Here is a 25,575-nt window from a genome sequence, read left to right as displayed (position 1 = left end):
TTGCATGTGACTCGCCTACGCCCGGCAGTGAGGAACGTGTAAGATGACGTACTCAATAGCGAGATACATGCAGCTGGCGGGCAGCGATTGCGCGATGAGAAGCCGTCGCAATGCTTAAGGGCTTTTTTGCCGTGTCGTTCTCGTCTTTGATGCCAGTGTATAGCAAGTGGGCGCCGATAGCAGTTGCGCAGAGTTGCGCAGAGTTGAGCAGGCGTTAAAGAAGGCCTGCTAACCCCGATACCTATTCATGGATAGTGTAGTAATGTGAGGCTAGTACTTTGCAGATCGATTGTCTTCAAATGCTAAATCAGTTGTATTTGAAACTGCGAATTTTACAAATTGCACTGCGTACCTAGATGTCCACCGGTATTTTATCAATACTCCATCGCATCCTCAAACAAACCCCGCAACTGCTCCCTCTCGGCATCAATATTCTGCATTTCCAAACTAGGCGCCAACATCAGCACTCTCGCTTGGGGAATGGTACCCTCAACCAGCTGATCCAAATGCTCCTTCCCGAACCCAAGCGCCTTCAACCCACGTGGTTGGTCACCAAGCTTGACCAAGAACTCCGCGAGCGCCTCACTCAGTACTTCTCCCGCGCTCTCTGCTTTGACGTTCGAGATATCGACACCGAATGCTTCGGCCGCGGCCAAATGTCGCTCAGGGTTCGATGCGCCGGTGAACTTGAAGACTGCAGGCGCGGTCACTGCGACACTGACACCGTGTGGGATGATGGTGTGGTCGACGTCGTAGCCCGAGTGTTTGTATCCAGGGTTCTGGCCTGAGATGGGGTACGACATGCCGTGGCAGAGATGCACACCTGCGTTACCGAAACCTACACCAGCGAGGGTTGCGGCAAGCAACATTTGCGACTGAGCCTCGTGGTCATCGGGGTCTTTCACCGCACGGGGCAGGTACTTGACTGTGTCTTTCAGGGCCTTGAGAGAGAAAATGTCGGAGATTGGGTTCGCGCCCTGGTAGGCTGGACGGTTGAGGGGGTTGGTGGGTCGTGGAGTGCGCTCGTAGTATGGGATTGCGGTCCACGATTCGAGAGAATGGCACAGTACGTCGAGACCTGAAGATGCGTGCACAGCAGAGGGCATGGTACGTGTGTTCAGCGGATCAACTATGCCCAAAGTGGGCTTCAGGTTGCGATGCGCGATACCAGTCTTCGCTCGCTTGGAAACTAGATCGAAGATAGCAGTACCAGTCGTCTCAGAACCAGTTCCCGCAGTGGTTGGTACAGCGATAAGCGGAAAGAGCTTTGACGGAATTGGCATTCCTTTGCCCAAAGGCGCGTTGACGAAGTCTAGGAACTCTGCGTCGGGAAAGGTTGTGTACAAGTTCATCAGCTTGGCTGTATCAATGACACTACCACCGCCAACAGCTAGGTACGCATCTGGTTTCCATGGCTTCGCGAAGTTGATGGCTTCCATTATGCTGTGGTCCTTTGGCTCTACTCTGACCTTGTCAAAGACCTCGTATGTCACACCTTCTCTCTCCAGACCTTCAATGACCTGCTTCATTGCGTCTAGTTTCCTCACGTTGGGGTCTGTGACGACCATGACGCGCTTACTGCCCATGTTCTTGAAGTCCATGCCAACTTCCTTTGTACATCCAGGTCCAAATCGTATACTCGATGCTGCCATTTCGAATGCATATTCCTTTTGCTGGGAATGATCGAGGGGCGTTGCGAGATGCCGCCGAGCTTGCTGGACGGTAGACGGCGACTGATGGTAGTTGGGGTTCGAATGGCAGGGGCATGATGGAGGATGTGTGTATTGTACGGTTCGGAGGAGGTTGAGGGCGCGAGCTGCGCGCGATGGCGCAATGCGAATTGCTGTTGAAATCACCATTGTGAGCAACGGTCGTTGTTGTGGTGTTCGGTCGTGTGGAGAAATGCGGGGAGGCGCGTGTCAGCTCCTACTGTGTAGGTAGCACGTTGATGGTGGTAACCACAAAGATATATTCTCTAGTCGTGAATTGATGCTCTGAGGGCCAATTCCTATATGTACAGCCTAATTTGTCAAAGAGCAGTGTGTGGGGATGAAGCCGTTCTCCAATGCCATGCTTCCCACATCCCAGCTCGACCTCGGATGACAGCTGAATTTAGCCGCATTCGGTATGCCGAGATGTGGGGTAAGCGGTTGCCGCCTCCAATTCACATCGGAGATACGTCCTGTTCCCCAGTTTTTGCTATACAAAGCCTCCAACGCGTCTGCGGCGCTCATGCCGACCGGAGGTTCAACGTAGACGAACGGATATTGAAGGGTCGCAGTATGGGTCGGTCCGACGTCATCGTTGTCCCTTGACAACTGTCCGAGACCGTTCATCCCGGCCACAACACATCACCAACTCCATAACACTTTTGCTAACTTGATCGCTGGACATTATCTAGTTTGGAAAGGCAATGGCCGAAGAGAAGCTCCTACTGCAGCACATTTCTGGAACACAAAACCCAACCGGAATCCTGCCCACGTGAGGTCTCATTGAGGCACAGCGACGAAGACGGACTTTTGCAACTCGTCACTGTGCCTAGTTCGCGAGAAACCCCATAGTGACTGGTTCGGACGTTGCGAAGCAGAAGAGAACGGGGTTGCGCCATTCAATTGACCTCAGGCGGCAGATCCAGAACCGTTGCTGCCCTCACCGCGGAGACATCCAGGAATACACTGAGTGGATTCACAAGATGGGGAACGATGTCAAGACTCTCCCTGCAGACATACCGATTAACTCCCAATATTAGCATGCTTCATGGGTGCAAGCTGATCTACTCGCAACGTAGTGTTGTACCCATTCCAGACACCTGGGATTCATACCACACAGCCCCGTCCAGATCATCCAAATCGAGGAGAGAAAATGGAGATACTGGGGCTGTCACCCTCAGACTCCATGATACCAATCAACTCGCGGGACGGCTCACCTGATAAATGCACCACACAAGTCATGTTGGAACGTAACTATTCAGAACTCCCTGTTCTACTCACACCATAAACCCTCGCTATTATCTGCTCGGACGTTGCAGCATTCATGCTGGTTAGTACAGGTTGTTACGATGCAGCTTTGTAGTAAGCACATATGATCAAATTGGGCAGTCACCGGATTCTGAACGATAAGGGTGGCTACAAGTCGAGTCGCACTCTGCAATTGCAAAAACATCATCTGGGTGGAGGTACACGTTACCTAGGTTCCATGGAAACTCTTTGGCCGCTAGTATTTATTAGCATGTTTACAGTAGAATGCGACGCGAATTCTGACATAACCACAGGCGTCAATCTCAGCTCGTGGTAGGTTTCAACCTGATTAGACACTGGCAACAGGTACGCTGTCATAGAAGTTGACAGCATGACAAATAAGGACCCCTCGTGGAGACCACCAAAGTCTGAGTTTCTCTACACCTTTCGACAGGGGTAACTCACAGCCTTGGAATTTACCTGCCTGACCTGAACCTCGACCTAGCGCAATGTTGTGCTCGTTGAAAGCCTTCGGAGCCTCTGCCGTTCCTCGGTGCTAATGTGGGGGTACTATGGCGTTGGGCGGAGACCCTGACAAGCCTCTCACACTCGGGCGCAATGGCATGAAGCCACGATACGTCAACGACCTTGAATGTAACCATGTGGTCAGGGTCTGTCCCGCGATCACCCCTAGGATCGTGGCGCAGCAGCAGTCCAAACCCATTTCCTGGCGTAGATCCCGCGTGGATCTAGACTAAAGCTGCGAGCGTTGACGTCACAGGGCCAGCCAAACCCTCATGGCACCCTGCTTCTCCGGCATGTGTGAGTGTCGATCTAGATGCGCCCCCGGAGCTTTGAATCAAACTTAAACCCCTCCCTGGACCCTGATTTTACCCTGGAATAAATAATCCTACTGAACCAGATATCTTTATTATAAAAGTCCCTCGTGCAGCATACGACACGGGCTCATTTCCGAAAGAACGCGAACCCCGCCTTCACCAACCAAATCTCGCTAGCCGCGTCTTCGAGCTTCACAGCAACAACAACGTTACCTCCTACACGTGCGAAGACACGTTCCACGACTGCACCTTGTTTCTTCAGTATCACGACACACCTGCAATATGTCTGCGCCCACCTCTGCCACGAGTGAGATGCCCACGCGCAGCCTCACCAACCGATCTGCCGACGACGATGCCATCCCAGGAGAGGACACCTCAGAGGTGAGCAGTCTGGAGATCGGCGAGAGGGAAAGTTCCTAACGTGTTCCAGGTCACGAAGCTCTTTGCGGAGCGATTGCAAGCCTGGAAGCACGCCGTCGCCTACCTCGAGGATTATGTCACAGCCACGGAGAAGACGAACCACGCACACGGCAAGGAGTATGAGCGCGTCTTGAAGGTTGGTCGACGACTCAATACGAGAGCGATACAGCTACTGACGTTGAACAGACGGTCAAGGATCCCCTGAAGGAGGGCCACCACTTCGATCAGTCGCTCGGTGGTATTGCGGGCATGTTCGAGAACATCAGGTCCAACACCCAGGTACGACTTCTCCCACATCACATAACATTTCTCTGTCTAACCATGGCAGGGCATCTCCAACCAACACTACGAGACCGCAAAGCAGCTCAAGGGCGCCGTCCTCCCCATCTTCGACCGCCTCCACACCGAGATCAAGAACAAGAGCAAGGAGCTCACCAAGGGAGCTGGCAAGGGCAGTAAGGCTGTCGACAAGGCTCGCCTGCACACCCAGAAGCAGATTGAGCTCCTCGGCCAGCACACGGCAGTCTTCGACTCGCACAGCGGCAACATGAAGGCCACCGACGACCCCTACATCCTCCAGCGCGGCGTCAACCACCGCCTCCACAAGCAAGTCCAAGAGGAGAACAACAACCGCCAGGACTTGATCAGCGTGCAGAACTCATTCGCCCAGTTCGAAGCCCACATCATCCAGACCATCCAGTCCGGCATGGGCCAGTTCCTGCAAGTCGTCAACACCCAAGCCGAGCACACCAAAGCCGCATACGGCGACATGGTCGGCACATCGCAGCGCATCCCCCAAGACTTCGAATGGAACGGCTTCATCCAGCGCAACAACACCGTGCTGATCGACCCCGCGGCCCCAGCCCGCACCCTCTCCGACATCAGCTTCCCCAACCAGAACCACCGCGCGACGCAGCCCCTCATCTCGGGCTCGCTCGAAAAGAAGGGCAAGATCATGCGCTCCTACGACACAAACTACTACGTCGTAACGCCCTCCAAGTTCCTGCACGAGTTCAAGACAGACGACGACTTTGCTAAGGACCCAGTCCCCGAACTGTCGCTCTATATCCCTGATTGTATGATCGGTGCGGTGAATGGACAGAAGTTTAATGTCAAGGGCAAGGATGTGTCAAAGGGAAAGATCGGCGGTGCGTTCTCCATGACACACGAATTTGCGTTCAAAGCACACACGCCACAGGCTGCGGAGCAGTGGTGGCAGGTCATCAGCGGCGCAGCGGGTAAAGTTACAAACGACGTTCCCACCAGCCCTGTTTCTGGCGATACTAGCCCGCAGAACATGTATCCCGAGGAGAAGACGCAACCTGCTCCTATCCAGACTACGGGTCTGGAGGGTGCTGGTACTAACTCGACTGACCATGCTGTCACGGGTGGTAATACTAGTGCGCCTGCGTCTGCGGTGCCTGGTAGTGCGACGACGGCACCGGGGAGTGCGGTTCCTGGTGAGCCGGGGAAATACTAGTGGAAAAGTCTCATGATCGCTACGTGTACGTCTGATGAGGATGTGGATGTTGGGTCGAAGGTTACGCTGTGGTAGGTGTGCGTTGATGGGGAGGTGGTGAAGTGGGCGGGCGATGGTTGTTGGATGTGGATGTGGATATATATACATACCCCTTTTTGCTTTGAATAGTACTAATACATGATAATGCTTTTGTAATCTCCATCTGTTCTGTTGTGATGTGATGTGGGGTGGTGTAGAGTGATCAATCAAACATCTGTCTCACATTCAGATTAACCCGTTTATTCGCCATCCACCCCCTCCACGCTTCATACTCCCCTCCTCCTCCTTCTTCATTATCTTCTTCCCCCTCTGCTGACGACGCGGGCCAGTCTTGAAGATACTCAGGACACGTCCCCGCCATTATCTGAGGCACCCCATGCCATGCAAACCTCGACTCCCCGGACATGTATACCACACTGCCTGATCTCAGTCTTAGCGTTATGATCTTCTCCTCTGTCTTTTCTCCCCCCTCCGCCTCTCCCGTATTTACTGTGCTTGATGTGCTTGATGTACTTGCCGTACTCGACGTCCCTAAGACGAAAATCGCATCACACCCCAAACTCACACTAACAAGTCCCGTGCTACTCGTTTCAGCGACGTCGCGATGTACACTCAGTGTATCGCCTGGAGAATACAGGTTCACGATCGCGGCTTCCGCTTTTGTCTCGGGGAAGAGGGCTTCCAGTAACGACTTTGTTTGCGGAGGAAAGGGTGGAGGTGTTGTATCTGGATATCCTTTTGCGGTCCAGTCGTATTGGCCACCTAGGGTTGTCCAGCGCAACTTTTTGTTTAGGAGTTGGGATATGGTGAGTGGTTTGTGGATGGAGGGGGAGAGGGGTACGGCGATGGGAGTGGGGGAGGAAGGGGGAAGGGAGAAGAATGAGGGGGATGGGGATGAGGGGGAAGAAGAGGATGGGGAGGTGGGGTAGGAGAGCGTGTAATGGGTGTGTATGTTTGTGAGGTGCGTGGGGGAGGAGAGGGACGTGTGAAGGAGGGTTGATAAGAGGGTGATTTGGGTGGGGAGGGGGAGGAGGGAGGGGGTTATGTGGAGGCCTGGGGGAGGTGTTAGGAGTTGAGGTATGAAGGAAGGTATGAAAATGAGAAATCGGGAGATGAGCAAGCGTGGAACAATTCATTTATTCAAAACACGGGACGTTCCTACCTGGCATATCTTCGTGTTCATACACTGGTACCGATCTTGCCAGATCTGTGGCTTGCAGTTTTCCCCCGTCTTCACCGTCACCGGCGAAAGAACGGAAAATGGCGGTCAGGTCTTCTGCGGTGTATTCCTTTACTACGCGCACTTTGGGGTTTGATGACGCGGCGGCGTCGCTGGAGAGATCGATGATGTCGCCATCTAGGTCTATGTCTTTTGCTTTCATTTTCTGGTACTTTTTGTAGACGTTGCGTATGCTGTCTGGAGGGCGTTCATGGGGGTCTAGGTGGTGCATTTTGCGTGTGGGTTCGACAGCAGAAAGTTTTGGGAAAGTGAGGATGTATGTGTAGATATTTGTGAGCAGGGTCCACGGGTAGATGTTGATAATGATGGGGCTGTAGAAACGTGGGAGGTATTGTTGACTAAGCTCGCGTTTGTGGCTGACGGGTGCGCGTTGCCCGATGCGTCAAGGGTGTTTACATCTCGAATTTCCTAACACCAGACACCCTCGTCCCCTGCTCCCCGCTGCACCTTCCTCTCTGCCCGCACGTACTAACCACAGGTACACACGAGAGGCATCCAATACCCTCGTCCCACCTCGAACCGGGAATAATACAGACTCGCGGCGAAACTGCATCTCCCGCGATCCACCTCAACACGCTTGACCGCTTGTCGTCTGAAGCAATCGCAGTCCCCAGCCCGCCACCATGGAGAACTACCAGAAGTTGGAGAAGGTTGGAGAGGGTACGCTATTTCTTGATGGCTTAATATGCGCCTACTGACATAATCTCAGGAACCTACGGAGTCGTCTACAAAGCGCGCGACCTCACCACCAAAGACCAACGCATCGTCGCCCTCAAGAAGATCCGCCTCGAAGCCGAAGATGAAGGCGTCCCTTCGACGGCCATCCGCGAGATCTCACTCCTCAAAGAGATGAACGACCCCAACATTGTGCGCCTCCTCAACATCGTACACGCCGACGGCCACAAGCTCTACCTCGTCTTCGAGTTCCTGGATCTGGATCTGAAGAAGTACATGGAGGCGCTGCCGGTCAGCCAGGGCGGACGGGGCAAGGCGCTGCCGGAGGGGTCTGGGCTGGCGGGACAGAGCCTGAGCATGGACGATAAGATGGTTAAGAAGTTTATGATGCAGCTGTGTCAGGGCGTGCGGTATTGCCATGCTCATCGCGTGCTGCATCGTGATCTGAAGCCGCAGAACTTGCTCATTGACAAGGACTGTAATCTCAAGTTGGCGGATTTCGGTTTGGCGCGTGCGTTTGGTGTTCCGCTGCGAACATACACCCATGAGGTATGGATACTGCATATGTGATTTGGGGTCGTCGTCTGACATATCATAGGTCGTCACGCTATGGTACCGCGCTCCGGAGATTCTTCTTGGTGGTCGCCAATATTCAACTGGTGTCGACATGTGGTCTGTTGGCTGCATCTTCGCCGAGATGTGCACGCGCAAGCCTCTGTTCCCTGGTGATTCGGAAATTGACGAGATCTTCAAGATCTTCCGGTATGCACTCTCACCCTATACTATCTCCATATACTAAGTATGTCTAGTATCCTCGGCACACCCAACGAGCAAGACTGGCCTGGCGTCACCTCCTTCCCCGACTTCAAGCCCTCGTTCCCCAAGTGGGGCCGGACAGACGTCGCAAACATAGTCACCAACCTCGACGAAGTTGGCCTTGATCTCCTCGATGCGCTGCTTGTCTACGACCCCGCCGGCCGCATCTCAGCAAAGCAGACGGTCATCCACCCGTACTTTGGCGGAATGAACGGTGACACACGACACGAATACAGCAACGGCTACCACTAGCCTGTCCCAGGAGGATGCTACGACTGTTACGCTTTGAGTGGTCTGCAGGATTGGTGAGCAATACGAGACGTTAGTGTCTAGGAGCTTTCCTGCTTTGTTCTGGTTACAAGGATTGGGGCTGTGTCTTTATCGGACAGCAAATGGCGTTCTGGTCAGGGTATGCTACTGAGTACATGCATGCAATACTACATACAACCACACTGATATCACGTGTTGAATGTGAGCGTTGGTTTCAGTGTACTACGACTACTCTACGTCTATTCCAGCACGTTCTGTCCTCAATATTTGAGTATGCAGGCTGTCCTTCTCCCATGAAGTGGAACTGTGGCTCATGGTGCTTCAGTGTATCACAACCATGGATCTCAGTAAAATCGCAGCTTGACAACCAAAGTACACCACAGGCATGTCCTGCTGATGCCAGGAGGGATGGAATATAAAAATTCGCACTTGTGCGTCGTTCCTTAATACTACATACAACTACACCGACATTATGAATTTCCTGTGCTGGCTCGCGATGATGCCCCTAGCGGCGATGATGCCCCTGGCACCGATGAATGACGTAGCGCGCGTGCCCCACCTCAGCCCTACGGACCTGCAGGAACGCGTCCACGTACCAGGTCTGCAATCCGTCCACGGGCGGTCTGCTCACCACGCTTCCTCCACTGACTCAGCAATGACTCCCAATGCGAAACTCCTTCCGCCATCCACCGGCCCACGTCTCATCGTCTACCACCAGACTTTCCACGACTCAAACGGCACTTACCACTCGTTGCTTCCGCTGCTCACGAACAACACGGGCATCACGCATGTGATTGTTGCGGCTATCCACCTCAACGATGGCCCTGGGAATATCACGCTGAATGATCATAGCCCGGATGATAAGAGGTTTGATCAGTTATGGGGCGAGGTGAATTGGTTACAAGGGAGTGGGGTCAAGGTATTGGGTATGCTGGGTGGAGCAGCAAAGGGGAGTTACGAGAAGTTGAGCGGAGATGAAGAGAGTGTATGCCACCACCCCATCCCATCCCATCATCCCTCAAGACCATAAAGCTAATAAATCCCCACAGTTCGAAGCATACTACACCCCCCTCGCCGCCCTAATAACCGCCCGCTCCCTCTCAGGCCTGGACCTCGACATCGAAGAAGCCATCCCCCTCTCCACCACCACCCGCCTCATCTCGCGTCTACGCAGCGACTTCGGCCCCGAATTCCTAATCACCCTCGCACCCGTCGCCACAGCCCTAATCCCGGACCCCAAAATCCCCGCTCACCTCCGCCCGCCCCGACCCATGCTCGCCAGCGGCCCCACCCCCAACCCCTTACACCCCACGCTCCGCCATCTCTCCGGCTTCAGCTACCCCGAGCTCGAATGCAGCGTCTGGGGGAAAGAAATAGCCTGGTACAACACGCAATTCTACTGCGGCTGGGGCGACGCGTTTACAACGGCGTGGTACGACACCATCATCGCCGCGGGCTGGAAACCAGAGAAGATTGTCATGGGCGTGGTTACGAATGAGGCGAATGGTGGGGGGTATGTTGATGTGGGACGGCTGGCGGTGGTTGCTCAGCAGTTACGGCAGAGTTATTATAAGGTGGGGAGGGGGTTTGGGGGGATGATGGGCTGGGAGTATTTTAATGCGGGGGATTGTGATGATGATATCGAATACATCACCGACCGCAATCTCGATACTGAGACTGTGCAGGCGGGGTGGGTTAAAGCGCTTGGATTGTCTCTACGAACGGATGTTGATCTAGATAAAACGCCTATTTATGATTTTGGTGGAGCGGCGATGGGTGGGGTGGGTGGGGTAGGCGGTGGAAGCGGAATGGGTGGTGGAAGTGGAAGTGGACTCCAAAATATCACGGCTGATCAGATCCGCAACATGGTTAGTAATCTACCTGCGGCGCGCGCGGCTTGGCCAGATGAGGAAGTGCAGAAGTTGGTTGTGTTGGGGTTTAGCAGGCAGGAGGCGCTGGCGGCGTTGAATGCAACCGAGGGGGATACGGAGATGGCGGCGGGGTTTTTGTTTGAGCATTATCCTTCGTAGGGTGGGTGTGAGGGGATAGATATAGGACTGGATAAATACTGTGTGGGTGTGGGTATAGGATGGGTAGATGTAGATGAGGAAGAGTATATAAGAACATGGGATAATGAGTAAGGAAGTTGTATATGTTGGACTGGCTACCTAGAGATGAGTTTTTGGTGATGAAGTTGTACCGTACTGCTTGTTCTGCACAAGCATGTACTTTGAGTCAGTATATGCCAAGTATGTCCAAGAAACAATTTACTTATCAAGACCTGCATGGTCCTCACTTCTCAGAAACTCGTGGTTCAACTTCGGAAGTATACGTGCAGCCAACACAGCGGGAACACTACCAAACTCATACTAGCTCGCCAATCCATGGATCGACAATCTACATCTCGGTCATCTGCCCGAACATCCCGGTGTTTACCCGACACCTGGGCAGCCCACGATCCGATGACAGCTTGGCGTGTGTGAGAGGTGGAAGATCTAGCACAATCTACGTAGTACGCGTGACCTTGTTCTTATCTGTACATCTTGCATGTCTCAGCCCAGAAGGGTACGCATTGAGTCAGTCGTGGGGGAATGAATGTGTAAGTGGCTGTCCATGGAGAGATGAGACACGAGTCATGCGATGCCAAGGTGATTCGCTACGTCATGTTGATATTGAAGATGGAGGATGGTAGATGCAGATGCAGATCAAGCAAGCAAACATGATAGATGATGAATGGAGTGTAATGATATGTGTAATTACTATGCATTGTAAGAAAACGATGCGCATGGGGTATCCTCCCTCCTCTACTACCTCTGTATCCAACCCAGTCCAACCCAATCGAGAGTGGTGAAGCCCTACAACAAGCCCAACAAAAGTGGAAGTCTAAATCTATATCTATACAAATGCTGAAGTGAAAGAGATATGCGTCTCTGCGTCTAACATGCGCTCGTGAACGTAATCATAAAGATGACAGGGGAAGCAGGCGATGAAATACCATGAAAACAACCGCGTAGCAAACCCAACAAACCCCCCCCTCTCCCCAACCAACCATCCCCCACAGAAACCACCCCCCCTACCTCCCCTCACTACTCGGACTCGCCGTCCGTGGACTCTGCCTCCGACTATTCATCTGCGTATTCCGATACGTCTCCTCATTCAACGTATCCAAACTCCTTGTAGGACTCGGGGTAGTCCCCCTACTACCCCGACTCCTACTAGGACTACTAGGTCTACTCATCGCAATCTCGTAGCTCGGCAAATCCATATCCATGCCGCCAGGCGTACGCGAACCAGCGGGCGTGCGCACAGCAGTGTTGTAGCTGGGCGTGCGGGCGAGGGCGTCCATGTCGTAGTTTGAGGGCGGGAGGTCGAAGTACGCTTGTTCGGTGTTGTTGTTGGTGTTTGTGCCGTGGGCGGGCGTGCTTTCGCCGGAGGAGTGTTGGCGGGAGGGTTGGAAGCGGGTGGGGCGGTCGGAGTGGTGCATGCTGAGGTTAGCGAGGCGGTGTTGGAGGGCAGCTGCGGAGGCGCCGCCGCCGGGTTGGTGGACGGCTGCGTCGAGCGACGTGAGGTCTTCGGCTGAGCCGCGCCGCGATTGCGCGTAGAAGGGCGTGTTGGCCCCGCTGTTCATCATGCTGTGGACGCCGCCGGGTGTCATGAAGCCGGAGGGGTCGATGTCGTTGTAGAGCGAGTCGAGCTGGTGGAGCCCGTATGTCGGGGGCGCGTTTTGGTTGACTTCGTCTTGGATGGCTTGCGCGTTTAGGATGTTTTGGTCTACGACTACGCTTTGGTCTTCATTGGGGGGCAGGTTCGGCGAGATGAAGAGGTGGACGTGGTTTTTTACTAGCAGTTGTGAAGTGTGGCCTTCGGGGTTCTTGAGGTTGACGTATAAGCGCAGTTTGTGCGTTAGCCGTATGTTTTCTGTGTCCACGGATTGCCGGCAGTTCTTGAGCGACTTGGGTAGATCGAGTGTCATGGAAAAGCGATGCGACTCGTCGAATAGCGCGTCTGTGTCTTCTGTTCCGTCGGGGACCCTGCGCGCAGAGTCTTCGGGCATGTCGCCTTCTGTGACCGCAACCTGCATGTCGTTGTTGTGACTTATCCGGCGGCCAGCATAGTCAGCGAACAATTGCCGCGATTCTATCAGCTCCATCTTGATTGTCGAAATCTCCACACCCTTGCGCAGGGGAATCAGCACGAAATCGGCCGTTATCGACGTTCCGACAATGTAGTTCTTCTGCGGGACCGTAATCTTGTAGGCCAGCTTGTTCGCCCAGATATCCTCGTTGATTTGCTCCATAGGCATGGATTCGAGCATGTCGCGTCCGAGCGTGCGAATGACGCGGATGTGCGCCGTAGCACTGAGCTGCTTGCTCATGTACCCTCTATCCACGTGGGCCTTGAGACTATAAACCACCCAGTTGGTCGGCAGCCCCTCCACGCTCTGGTCGAGGTTGGGCGGCATCTTGAACTTGAAATCCCACTCATGGTATCCGGCGTTGAGCTTGTGCGCTTTGGTCTTGCTGCCGACGTCGACGGGAAAGAGGTGGAGTTCTTCGACGAGGAAGTTGGTCTTTTGCGTAATCGGCTGCGGGCTGACGGTGTTGGTCAAATGCCATCTGCGTGAGCGGGCAATTAGCATGCAGCTCTGTTAAACCTCCAGAAAGGGGCGTTACCGTACGAGACTTTGCGTGTGCCCGTGAGTGTTATCCGCAAGCTCCTCACTGACATGGACTCTGGGTTGTTCAGAATCAACTTGCCCCTCAGCTCCGTCTCATGCGACTCGGACGACTCTCCGTAGAAAACGACAAAAGGCGACTCCGGCCTGGGAATGTGTTAGATATCGCCATGTTGAGGTTTGGCGGTGGTAGAAGCGTACTTGATCTCCAGGGTGGGCACGGCATGTCTGCCGAAGACCCCGACACCTGGGCGAGGCATGATGTAACGAGGGTCGTCTTTTTATGAGTCGAACCAAACACCACCGAAAAGGTGTTTAGAGGGGTTTTTCGATTGTAGAAATGTAACCAGCGACAGTGTATCCTTTTACTTCTAGCAGGCGTAGGTGGTATAATATGCGAACGTGGACGGCGATGCAGTCAGCAAGCTGAGAGATGCTGATTCGAAGCGTGGGAGGAAGTAGACACAGAAAGCGCCGCACGTCACAGATATGCAACCAAAGTAAAGTAAGGGCAGGACTCTACTCAGCTGGCCGCGGCCGCGTGTAGGTACCGCGTTAGATATACCACATTAGCTGGCTGCGCGTGGGATAAAGCGGGCAAGGGCGGCCTGCACCCTGATGAGCTCATGGGCTGCAAGTGGAGACGCGACAAGTCCAGTAGGCCTGCTCGCATCATTGTAGTCGCCTGTCTAGCGCGGCTCCTGGTTGCGCTCACGTCTTAGAATTTTCTGGCGCAATCATTAGGCGTCGCATTGGCAGGCCGGGGCTGGCAGCAGGGGCCGTCCCAAAGAAGGTCTTCCGATAAGAAGACACCGCGAACGGCGGCCATGGCGATAGCAGCGCTGCCTGTGCAAGTAGCATTCAGAGACATGTATTACGCGCGTCCAGAGTAATTCACTGCGATACAATCATGAATACCTCCGTCTTACAGCCTATCCAACAAACCCGCCGACAACACCCACTATTCCTCGTTCCTCGCTTGGAGTCACATCGCCCTCCTGCTCTAACTAAGCCTAAGCTCTTCAGGGTTTTGCTTGCGGCTCTCCCGAAGTATCTCCACATGGTACTACCCAGCCTTCTAGTGCGCTTTTCTACCTCTTACGCATTGCACATGGATAGCAGCTGCGATTGCGCCACACCTGGCATGGTTGCCGCCCATCTTGCAGCATCGGCCAACCTGCAGCTCAAATTCCGAAACGTGCGAATGCACCTCGCCGGTTCCATTGTTCGACGAATGCTATCGTTGAGACAGGAATTTCTGCTGTCTGGTCGAACGAGGGTCGCCTGACGTGGAGGGATTGGGTGGAGGGTGTGCATGTGTATTGCGTGTCGTTGCTCACTCAATGGAGGGGTATGGCTATCTAGGTTTGACTTGCGGTGTTATTCATGTGAACCATCGTTCCTGCCTCCGTCTCACACTGACTCCATCTCAACGCATCTGCATCGCCGATACAGCCACGCCGTCGCCGTCACGACTGTCTTGACCGCCACGCTGAAACCAGCCACCAGCCTCTCCTACACTACACCACTGACCACTCAACTCTTCCCCTACCTTAATCTCGGTCCGAGCATGCACGGTCACGAAAATCTGCGGCTAGACCTGCATTGCCGCAACTGTGGGTAATGCGAGCAGAGCCTCATCATATCCATATCATATCCATGTACATGTATGTACGTACATTAAAGTATATACAGACCCACAATCGCTTGCTTTCTCAACTACACATAATTCCCGCATTGTATCCACCGCCCTAGTCCATACATACAGCTCCGACATCGTGAGCGCAATCAACATGGTCTAGTTAATTTAGTTACTACCGGCCGGGAACCCAGTGGTGACCCTCATGGTCGAGATTTTTGCCGTAAAGGGTACATGGTGGAGATAAGGAAACTTGATTTTGAGTGACGCATGTACTGTAGTGCAGATGGATGGACTGGGTGTTCTAGAACAAAGTAAGCTTCTTCGCCCGCGGCGCATGCAAGGAAGACAGACGTGCATGTAGGGCTGAACGGGCGTCTGGCACATGTCAGACTGATGTCGGGATATATCGGAGGTCCAACCTCCTCCGATTGAGGACCAGGATGAGAGATTCCGTGTGGCGCGCCGTTTTCAGTGAATCCACGTTTTTGAAGAATTTAGTCTGTAGGCTCAGTAGAAGTATACATTATCGTAGAGATCGTCTACTTCCTAGACTGTAGTGGTGCGTATGCAGCAAAGTGCACACAAATGCTGGGCTCCGAAGACTAGGAGCTACCAAGACCTCCGACCTCGATCCCGCCACCACCACCACCAAAACCCAATCGCGCGATAACGTCTTATGCAGATCCAAATACCGCGTCCTATGCATGATTCCCATTTGCACTCGCAGACGTACTGCTGTCGTCATTCCCAGCACCTTCTTTCGGTCGGTCCCAAGTCCGGATGTGGCCTGCAAATACACACTGTCAGCGATCCACTTCCTTATCTCTCAATTTTGCCCATCGCGAACTCAACAAATGCGTCGGGCGGATCCCTGTGTGCCACTAAGACGGGTGTTCCTGCGCACGGCCACCTGGCGCCTGTAGTAGAAACCCGGCCCTTATCGCAGATCATGGTGCCAAACGTGCGCGTAACGGGTGGATATGAGGTGATTTGAACGGAAAACTTTGCTGCTGCTGCTGCTGGGACTCACCGTTCTTGCATGAGGTGAGGATGCAGTCCTCTTCGAAGCCTAGCCAGCACAGTGGGTGCTCGTGGACGGATTTTGCCTATGGGTATTGGCGGTTAGAAATTGAATGTTGAGGTTTCAGGCCAAACTCACCAGCACTGGAGGTAGCATGGCCGTGCGTGCCCGAGGCTCCACGGGGTGCACCACTATTTCTTCCTCGTCTGCCATGCTGCCCGATGTGAGGTTGGAGTTCGATCGCAGCCTATTGACCGAGCTTCCTCCCGTTTGTGTGCGCTGCATCTTGAGGTTCGACGAGGCGATGCTACCGCGCTGTCGCACAGACGCCTACATCAACGTTAGCCATCACAACTGTCGCGTTCAACGACTGCACTCACTGCTCGCGGTCTGTGCAGCATGCCGACGCTGAAGTCCCACAGCAACAAACGACAGTCCTCTCCTACGCTGCCAATGCGGTAATTGCGCTCGTCGCATCGCCATGGATCGAACTGCACTGCCGTCACCCACGAATTGTGGCCCTGACAGCGCGCTACCAGCATGCTGTCCTCCAAAGACCATATCGAGACGAGATCGTCTTGTCCTCCTGTGACGACATAGCGACCGTCAGGCGACCAGCAGACGCACATCATGCCGCCGTAATAGCTCATGTAGTGGTGGAGCAGCTTCTCGCGAAGGAAATCCATGATCCTGAAGGACCCATCCTCAGACACAACCGCAAGATGACGTCGGTCGGGCGAAAATTCAAAGGCATTGACCTTTGACCTCGAGACTTGCCAGTAGGACACGGGGTTCGTTCTCTGGTTCTTCGAGTTGACAGACTTCTTCACGGTTAAGAGGTGCTTCAGCTTCTTCTCCTGATCCGTCAGCCCATTCTCGCTAGGAGAGGTAACGGCCTCTTCTGGCACAAACACGGCGTCTTCCTTCTCCTTGTCATACACCACCAAACTGCCGTCCATGTGCGCTGCGAGGAACAGATTCTCACTATTCGGCAGCCACCGTATATCCGACACGGCGGTCTTGTTGATGACACCGTTCTTGTTGATGCGCGCGTACTTTTGCGACATTGGCTCGTACCATATTATGTCGCCTGTCGAGAAACCCATGATGATGTCAAGATGATTTGGGCCTTTTGTGATCTGGTTTATGTCGTGACATAGCGCGTGCGCTTTGGTGAAGAGGATCTTGGTCAGGTGTTCGTCTTTGGTAGGCGATGTCAAGTCCAGCCACTGGAATGCGCGGTTGATGTTTGCAAAGGCATAGAGGCCGTTGGGGTTGTGTTCTTGCAATCGCTTGGTCAGGGCCTCGTGGGGAATGACTCTGGATACGAAGGACGAGTTGCTCTTAACAATGTTGCTCTTCGGTTTCCGCCTCTTAGTAGGATCCTTGGAGTCTTTGCCGTTGATGACTGCCAGCGCCGCGTTGCCTTCGCCGAACACGGGTGTTTTCAGCCCATCCAGCGGAGACGACACGATGCCATTGGCGCTGTATGAACCGCCATCGCTCGCCTGGCTATTGGACTCGTGCGGCGACTCCTGTATGCTCGGGGGCACTTGCGACCGGGTGCTCGTCCGTGTGCCGAATCGGTGGAGTTGCGACTGCGAGGGCTGGCGGGGCGCAAGGGCGACCAGCGAGAGCTTGGTGCCGGCTGTGGGAGGAGAGACTGTCGTCGCAAGCGGGTTCGGGTTGTGGATGGGGGCCTCTGAGGGATGCGGCGGGGGCGTAGCTAGGTGGAGGTCGTCGCGCAGCACATAGGTACCTTTCATTGCGTCAGTGAGGGCAGGGAATGCAGGGTCCAGGCTGGTTAATTACCTTCTCCGACGACCAGCTGGTGCTCGGGGCCGGTGGGATGGGTGAGGGTGTTGTTGGTCTCGATAAGCTGGCCCGGCTGCGCGCCCGGGTAGCCTCCGACAGGATAGCGCGGCGGCGGAGGGAGGACGCTGTACACACATCAGTCGCGCGTCCGATGGGGGTGGAGCACGATAGGGCTGCCATTGGTGGGCGACTGGCGGTCAGCCAGAGATAGGACAGGTACTCACAACATAGCTGCTGCAGTGTAATCAGTTGCGGGCTAACTGCGGCCTGGTGGAGTCGCGGTGCCTGGCTAGGAGTGGCAGGGTAGAGTTAAGGGTAAGACATTAGCACCAGCAAGTACCGCGGCTATGGCATCGGCGTGTGAAGAGGCAGGATACGTCAATTTGGGCGCGCGCGGAGAAGGAAGCTTGTGGCCCGCGGCAGGCAGGCTGGGACTGGCATGGGAGCGCGGGCCATGGAACCATTGGGGAAGTGGAAAGCGGAGACGAGACGGGCGCCTTATGGCTCCGTGCACTGGGCAGTCTTATTAATTGCCTGCCATGCCGCTGGCCGTTGGTGGAGAGGACGAGGCATGACATGGGTCCGGCGTGTCTGCAGGGCCACTTGACAACGGTCGACGCATTGCACCTCCCAGCAGCCAATCTTGCGGGGCTGCTGGCGGGGAAGCTCCAGGGCTGCGATCGTCTCCCACGTGTGCCAAGCCTTCTGACAGCACTGGTGCTGCTCTGACCACGAATCGCTCGAAGTGCTATGAACATTGCACAAGTCTGAATATTCTCACGGCAGGTCCGACCAAGTTTTCAACCACTCACTACCTCCACTACATCCCTCACACCTGCCATAATGCATCAATAATGCCGCCGAGAAATGGCGACCGGTATGTGGAGCACCCTCCCGACAACACACTCACTAACATGCGCAGTACGGATCTGTCTTTGCGGTGACGATGGCGTCGGCAAGAGCTCCATCATCACGTCTCTTGTCAAGGACGTCTTCGTCACAGCCAAAATCCAGCCTGTCCTGCCACAGGTGACGCTCCCGCCCACGCTTGGGACGCCCGACAATGTCACCACTACCATCGTCGATACCTCCGCCCTCCCCCACGAACGACACACTCTCCGCACAGAGCTCCGCAAATCGAACGTCATACTCCTCGTATACTCGGACCACTACAGCTATGAGCGGGTGGCGCTGTTCTGGATGCCCTACTTCCGCTCGCTGGGTGTCAACGTGCCAGTGGTGCTGTGCGCGAACAAGTCCGACATCGCCTCGAATGGCACAACATCCCAAGTCGTGTCGGAGGAGATGCTGCCCGTCATGAACGAGTTCAAGGAGATCGACTCCTGCATCCGCACCAGCGCCAAGGACCACCACAATATCAACGAGGTCTTCTTCCTCTGCCAAAAGGCCGTCACACACCCGATAGCCCCGCTATACGACTCCAAGGAGAACGCACTCAAGCCAGCAGCCGTGTCTGCACTGCAACGCGTCTTCCATCTATGCGACACAGACAAGGATGGGTACTGGAACGATCAGGAGATTCACGATTTCCAGATTAAGTGCTTCGAGAAACCGCTGGGGGACGACGACTTGATGAATATAAAGAGGTCGATGGAGCGCTTTGCTCCTGGTCTGACCGGCGAGCATGGCATGGACGAGAAGGGGTTTCTGCTCCTGAACAAGATCTTCGCAGAGAAGGGACGACACGAAACCATCTGGATCATACTGCGGAAATTCCACTACACCGACAGTCTCAGTCTGCAAGATACGTTCCTCCATCCCAAGTTCGACGTTCCTCAGTTCTCCTCCGCCGAACTCAGCCCGTCCGGCTACCGCTTCTTCGTCGATCTGTTCCTGAAGTTTGATATGGACAATGACGGAGGACTGAACGACAGAGAACTCGCGAATCTGTTCGCACCGACCCCCGGCATGCCGACATCGTGGGTGGACTCGTCGTTCCCATCATGTACAGTGCGCAACGAAGCTGGATACATCACACTACAGGGATGGCTCGCGCAATGGAGCATGACTACCTTTGAAGAGCCTAAAACGACTCTAGCATACCTGGCATACCTCGGATTTGAGAGCGGCGAGCGCGGAGGCACCACCAGCGCACTCAAGGTGACCAAAGCTAGGAAGCGGCGGAAGAAGCCTGGCCGCGTCGAGCGCAACGTCTTTCTATGCTATGTCATAGGGTCGAGCGGGAGTGGAAAGAGCTCGTTGCTGTCTGCCTTCCTCCAGCGACCGTTCAGCCACACCTACCATCCCACGATAAAACCGCGTTCAGCAGTCAACAGCGTGGAATTGAAAGGTGGCAAACAATGCTATCTGATCCTAGAGGAGCTCGGTGAACTCGAACCCGCGATTTTGGAAAATCAGGCCAAGCTAGACGCGTGCGACCTGTTGTGTTATACCTACGACTCGAGCGACCCCACGAGCTTTGCGCATGTTGTCGAGTTGCGGAAGAAGTACCCCCATCTCGACCAACTACCAGCGGTCTACACAGCCCTGAAGGCAGACCAGGACAAGACGATGCAGCGATGCGAGCAGCAGCCCGACGAGTACACCAGCGCCCTGAGAATGGCACCACCACTGCACGTCAGCACGACATGGAACAGCATCTCGGAGCTGTTTGTTCACGTACGTACTACATCCATTGACTAATTCCACGAGCTAACACCGTATAGCTGGCTGAAAGCGCCACCCACCCCTCGACAGCCTTCCCCAAGCAGGAAGAGGACGGCTACGATTATCTCAATCTTTACCTAGCGCTCGGAGCCGTCACGTGCGCAGTGGCCTCGGCGATGTTTGTCTGGAGACGCAGCAGCGCATCGACCTGAGACCTGAGACTACGCCTACCTAGGAAAAAGCTGAACAGCCTAGAGCCTACATTGGCGCTGGGTTACTGCCTTTGCAAGGGTTTGGCTTAATGTAGCCTACAGACCTGTTCAGCTTTTGTCTTGTATGAGGTGAGACCAGGGGCCAGGCATGAATGTGAATCTTTGCTTCTTGTATATACCATGGCAGCACACCACTCCCACCCCTATAGACAAACTACTCGCAATAGGAAAAGTCCCAAGCGTCGGAGATGATGGCAATGCAGCACTCACGATAATGGCAGCGCGGAGGGTCAGCGCTTAAGCATGACATCACCTTGGCGTGCGGCTACGTTGTACAACAGACAAGTCTCAGCGGCACGAGCGAATAGGTAGACGCAGGGACATTTACCCCTGGCGCTTCGGCCTGACGGGGAGTAGCGCCAATATGTGGATAGATGATATCGGTGAGTTAGCATGGGATCACGATGTTGGGCTGGGAGCGAGGGAGGGTGACAGCTCGCTTGACAATGGTGTGGGCTAGCGACGTGCTTCATGGTGCACTTCCGTGACTTAGTCCGGGGATCTGCGAGTAGTCTGAGACGAGACGGCTATTCTTGTCTCTCGCACGCATCACATTCGGTGACAACGTGAACACCCGCGTGCTGCCGAAACCGTGAAAACTCCAGTAGGGGTTCCTTTTGGGTGTAGACGTTGAAACGGTCTAGTTGTTTTTGAGCAGGACCCTAGATGCGGTATCGATGTCGCCCGGCTGGGTAAGGCGGACATGGATTGGGTGTCTGGCGGGTTGAGGGCGGCTGCTGTTGACCTACACTCGGCTTGTGGTGATGCCCCCCTGTGTGGCGGAGCAGCTGGAGGGCGCCGAGTCGTGCATCTTGGGCGCGCTCCGGGCTAGTGACATTGCAGTTAGTTGGGGTGCTGGCTGGACATGTGCATCACGGCGCGAATGTGTACCTCTACTATTTCTCCCTGAGACCATGGTGCTTGATACTCCTTCGCCGCAGCACCAACACGCCCGACCCGTCCGCCTCGCAAACCTTGGGCCCTTGGATGCCCGCACCGCCTCGGCGCCCTAAGCAAGCCGTGGCAATCGTGCTAACCCGCACCTCCGCACTCTCTGAGGTTCGCAAATGGTGAGTAGCGCATGTCTACCTAGTAGCCTCAGGCAAACATCTACCAAATACTGTGGTGACAGTTGAGGTCGCCATTGTTTCGTTTCCCTATTCCCCGGCAAAGGCCCGCGGCGCCAACCCGACGTTCCAAGGAGCCCCCAAGCTGACCAAGTCTCGTACCCCACAGGCAACCGACAGAGCCAGAGAGCTGGACCGCCTATATCAGATGCGAAACCCAGGCCCGCGCCGGGGGCATGCGCCGCAGATATCCATCAGCGATGACAGCCACCACGTCACCGAGGCCATAGGCGACATGTACGGCGGCGACAGCGACACCGACGCTCCCAACCGCCGCAGCCTGCGACCCCTAAGCTTCGTCCCCAGCCCCAACGGCGACTCGATCCAGTCCTTTGGCGCCTTCGAGGCCTTCGACCCCTTCCCCAACGCGCCCCCCGCGAGGTCCCCGCTGCGTCCCCAGATGTCTTTCGAGAAGCCCCAAACGCCCACGAGCCCCAATGGCACCGCCAACATGGCCCAGAAGCGGGCCTCGGTCGCCCGGCACCCCTCGAACGGCGGCCAGATGTCCCCTCCGCTGTCCCGCTCGAACTCGAACACGGCGTCACACCAGTTCCCGCTGAACAACCTCGACTACGAGAACAGCCCGGCGGGCCTCGCCCAGGAGCTGAGCAACCTGCAGGCCATACGGAGGATGTCCATGGGCGTTAACAATGCCGATCCCGATCTGCCTTCGTTCCAGTCCGCAAACTCACCGCCCTCCCCACCGGCCATGTCGGAAGAGGACGAGTCGAAACTCTTCTGGGTACCCGCACGGCTGCACCCCGAACTGGCGCCCATGGAGTTCAAGACGTTCATTGAAGACAAGATTGACAGGACGAGACGACGCTCCGGAGACTCTGACTCGCTATCTCCGGACGGCGCCATGGGGCGTCAGGGCTCGGGTGGAGGGCTGCGGCGGAAGAAGTCCATGCTGTCCAGGCAGATTGATACTGGCTCTGGCTACAAGGACGGCGCCGAGAGGCTGGAGAGGAAGCGATCCGGCGCGCAGCCCAACGGGGGCTTGTCGAACCTACAGGAGCTCGAGCACATACAGGAGGACCCGGTGGCCCTGATAAGACGGATGAGCATCGATCAAAAGGGCATGTCGGGGGAAGGGGAAGAGGGCGCCGACGGTATGCCCATTGTGCCGGGTAGCAAGATGCGTGGTCTGGGCACGCTCAAGAGATCAACACACACTACGTACAGACGAGGCAGTCTGCGGAAAGGCGGCCCGCCCCTCTCACGGCGACTCGTCTCTGGCCGACAAGGAGACACAGACACGGAAGATTCCCCGTCCACCTCGCCCGTCCACTCTACCGAGAGCATACCCGAAGTCCCTCCTCTCCCAGGTCTCAACCGCGTTCAGTCGGAACCCGTTAACTCGGCGTTTGAAGGATCGTCCAACAACTTCTCGCGGCCTGGGGCAAAGCGGGCATCTCCCAGCTATGGCGGCGAGAGACCTGGTTCATCTGAAGAGTACCCCAGATCAGCTTCTACGGAGCCGATATCCCAGCAGGAGCGGAGTTCGCCGCAGCCCAGGCAGTTCCACTCGCGAATCGCCTCCAACGGCCGCACGACTGCACCTTTGCCAGGCTACACACCTCCGCCGCAGCAGGTACCCCAGATCATCGAGACACCACCGCCACAAGAACAGAACCGAACACCTCAGTTTCAGCTACCCGAACGTCACTCCTCCCGCCAACCTCCGCCTCAAGCCCAGCAACAACCTGCGGGCCCACGTCATTATCCTCAACCTCAGCAGCAACCTCCGCAACAACAGCGCCAGCCCCAGTCGTCGAGTCGACCGAACCGTCATGCACAAGCTGCTCAGTCGTCCCCGATCAAACCCGCTCAGTCCTTCGATGATCTAGTAGCGCATCCTTCGGCGATGCCCGGCCAGAACAACAGGGTCGATTCGTTGTCCATAATCCCGAACGCACCAGAAGAGAAGAAGCTCGAACCGAAGGCCAAAGATAAGAAGGACAAGGATGGCTCTGAGGGCGGGCAAAGGAAGACGAGCTGGGGCTGGTTTGGCGGTGATAAGGAGAAGGAAAAAGACAAGAAGTCAAAAGACAAAGACTCAGAAAAAGAAGCCCCGAAGAAGGTCAAGAACAAGCTCAGCAAGTCCCAGGAGAAGGAGAAGGACAAGGGCCACGATGACACGAGACTGGACCTCCTGCAGACATCGATACAGGGCGGCGGTCGTGGTCGCGAGAGCGTAGTGCTGGATCGCGAAAGCGTCAAGCTGGAAGAAGAGCGAAAGAAGGAGAGCGCCAGAAAAACATCCAGCGAGGGCAAGAAAGAGAAGGAACCTGGACTGCTGTCCTCCATCTTCGGAGGAGGAAAGAAGAAGGGCGAGAAAGAGTCGTCCCACAAGAAGAACGCCTCACGTGGATTATCGCCCGAGCCCCCGCCACGCATCTTAAAGCCCGATATCGACTACAACTGGACCCGATTTTCGATCCTAGAAGAGCGCGCGATATACCGCATGGCCCACATCAAGCTTGCGAATCCCCGCCGCGAGCTTTACTCCCAAGTCTTGCTGTCCAACTTCATGTACTCGTACCTCGCCAAGGTCCAGCAAATGCACCCGCAGATTTCCATCGGCAACTCCAAGCAAGCAAAGCAAGCTCAACAGGCTCAGCAACAGCAACAAGCCGCGCAGCAGAAGAAGGAGCAGCAGCAGCAGCAACATCAGCAGCAGGCTGCTCAGCAATCTCAGCAGCAGGTACAGCAGCAGCAGCAACCGCAGCATCAACAGCAACAGTCGCAGCCTGAGGAGTTTGCTCAATATCAGCGGTACCAGCAGGTAAGACATGTCGAGATTGAGTGTTTAGAAGAGAGACTAACGAAGAACATAGCAACAGCAACAGCACGAACAGCAATCCTCCGAAAAATCCTCACAAGAATGGCCCTCTGTTCACCAACAACAAGCCAATGGCGGCCTCTCATCACAACAAAACGGCCAACACCACCAACAGCATGCAAGAGGCGGCTCTCAGCAGGGTAATTCTTATAACCAGAACCCGCGTGATTCGCATCACTCGAATCATAGTGCGAATGGCGGGGGAGGAAGTGGTGGAGGTGGATATAGTGTAGCGAATACGCAGAATTATCTGGGACAATCTGGGAAAGGGGGTGGTGGTGGTGGGATAGGAGGGGGAGGAGGAGGGTATAGTAATTATAGTGATGAAGAGGGGGGGAAGAGGGGGGATGACGATATGTGGTAGTTGAAGTCATGGTTCGTGATTAATATGAGGACCTCGGAAGGTGGATGGGGGCCGAGTAGGGATATACAGCCTCTTTTCAACTACGCCTTTTCTCTTCATTTTTTTTTCCTGATCGTTGTGGGTTCGCTTTACTTGTATGTATATTTTGAGGGTTTAATATCTAAAGCGATGGCTGGCGTTGAGGCTGGGTGGGAATAGAGAGACGGATGGATGAGGAGATGGTATGAGATGGGTGGGCTTTTACGCTTGACGGTCGGAAGATGGGAATGGAGGATTACAGATAATGTAATTTTTGCACCTCGTTACTCTCGTTTTCGCGCAAGTTGTTTCTGCTAACGACCTGGTTGTTCTGGCGATTTCGCGAATAGAGGGATAAAGGAAGATGTTTGTCGATGAAGCAAACGTGGAAGGGGATGGAGCGGTGGGTGAGTGTTTATCAAGAGGGGAAGC

At 55.0% G+C, this 25,575-nt stretch overlaps 9 protein-coding genes across 9 annotated transcripts; 5 read left to right on the top strand and 4 right to left on the bottom strand.

Moving 5' to 3' along the window:
• Positions 1-374: 374 nt before the first annotated feature.
• J4E79_011271 (uncharacterized protein) lies at positions 375-1,859 on the bottom strand (the record flags this gene model as incomplete). The annotated part of the gene is made up of 1 exon (XM_049360102.1): positions 375-1,859. The coding sequence occupies one exon, from the start codon at positions 1,857-1,859 to the stop codon at positions 375-377; it is 1,485 nt and encodes a 494-aa protein (XP_049205460.1).
• A 2,219-nt stretch (positions 1,860-4,078) lies between these two features.
• J4E79_011270 (uncharacterized protein) lies at positions 4,079-5,696 on the top strand (the record flags this gene model as incomplete). Its single annotated transcript, XM_049360101.1, has 4 exons — positions 4,079-4,177; positions 4,227-4,352; positions 4,403-4,495; positions 4,545-5,696. The coding sequence occupies 4 exons, from the start codon at positions 4,079-4,081 to the stop codon at positions 5,694-5,696; spliced, it is 1,470 nt and encodes a 489-aa protein (XP_049205459.1).
• Positions 5,697-6,875: 1,179 nt separating this feature from the next.
• J4E79_011269 (uncharacterized protein) lies at positions 6,876-7,186 on the bottom strand (the record flags this gene model as incomplete). The annotated part of the gene is made up of 2 exons (XM_049360100.1): positions 6,876-6,893; positions 6,929-7,186. The coding sequence occupies 2 exons, from the start codon at positions 7,184-7,186 to the stop codon at positions 6,876-6,878; spliced, it is 276 nt and encodes a 91-aa protein (XP_049205458.1).
• Positions 7,187-7,598: 412 nt separating this feature from the next.
• Positions 7,599-8,718, top strand: J4E79_011268 (uncharacterized protein; the record flags this gene model as incomplete). Its single annotated transcript, XM_049360099.1, has 4 exons — positions 7,599-7,635; positions 7,685-8,199; positions 8,249-8,412; positions 8,460-8,718. 4 exons carry the CDS (start codon positions 7,599-7,601, stop codon positions 8,716-8,718), a joined length of 975 nt encoding a protein of 324 aa, XP_049205457.1.
• A 673-nt stretch (positions 8,719-9,391) lies between these two features.
• J4E79_011267 (uncharacterized protein) lies at positions 9,392-10,473 on the top strand (the record flags this gene model as incomplete). Its single annotated transcript, XM_049360098.1, has 3 exons — positions 9,392-9,721; positions 9,786-10,249; positions 10,422-10,473. 3 exons carry the CDS (start codon positions 9,392-9,394, stop codon positions 10,471-10,473), a joined length of 846 nt encoding a protein of 281 aa, XP_049205456.1.
• Positions 10,474-11,809: 1,336 nt separating this feature from the next.
• J4E79_011266 (uncharacterized protein) lies at positions 11,810-13,671 on the bottom strand (the record flags this gene model as incomplete). Its single annotated transcript, XM_049360097.1, has 3 exons — positions 11,810-13,321; positions 13,459-13,558; positions 13,613-13,671. The coding sequence occupies 3 exons, from the start codon at positions 13,669-13,671 to the stop codon at positions 11,810-11,812; spliced, it is 1,671 nt and encodes a 556-aa protein (XP_049205455.1).
• A 2,526-nt stretch (positions 13,672-16,197) lies between these two features.
• J4E79_011265 (uncharacterized protein) lies at positions 16,198-18,118 on the bottom strand (the record flags this gene model as incomplete). Its single annotated transcript, XM_049360096.1, has 4 exons — positions 16,198-16,404; positions 16,455-17,833; positions 17,887-18,014; positions 18,114-18,118. The coding sequence occupies 4 exons, from the start codon at positions 18,116-18,118 to the stop codon at positions 16,198-16,200; spliced, it is 1,719 nt and encodes a 572-aa protein (XP_049205454.1).
• A 638-nt stretch (positions 18,119-18,756) lies between these two features.
• Positions 18,757-20,729, top strand: GEM1 (ERMES complex Ca(2+)-binding regulatory GTPase gem1; the record flags this gene model as incomplete). The annotated part of the gene is made up of 3 exons (XM_049360095.1): positions 18,757-18,766; positions 18,812-20,529; positions 20,577-20,729. 3 exons carry the CDS (start codon positions 18,757-18,759, stop codon positions 20,727-20,729), a joined length of 1,881 nt encoding a protein of 626 aa, XP_049205453.1.
• A 1,127-nt stretch (positions 20,730-21,856) lies between these two features.
• On the top strand, positions 21,857-25,125 carry J4E79_011263 (uncharacterized protein; the record flags this gene model as incomplete). Its single annotated transcript, XM_049360094.1, has 3 exons — positions 21,857-21,859; positions 21,963-24,704; positions 24,757-25,125. 3 exons carry the CDS (start codon positions 21,857-21,859, stop codon positions 25,123-25,125), a joined length of 3,114 nt encoding a protein of 1,037 aa, XP_049205452.1.
• Positions 25,126-25,575: the final 450 nt, after the last annotated feature.

Source organism: Alternaria viburni (assembly GCF_023758015.1).
Source record: "Alternaria viburni strain BMP 2772 chromosome Unknown scaffold_39, whole genome shotgun sequence".
Lineage (NCBI taxonomy): Eukaryota > Fungi > Ascomycota > Dothideomycetes > Pleosporales > Pleosporaceae > Alternaria > Alternaria viburni.
This window is presented reverse-complemented; position numbering and strand designations above follow the sequence as displayed.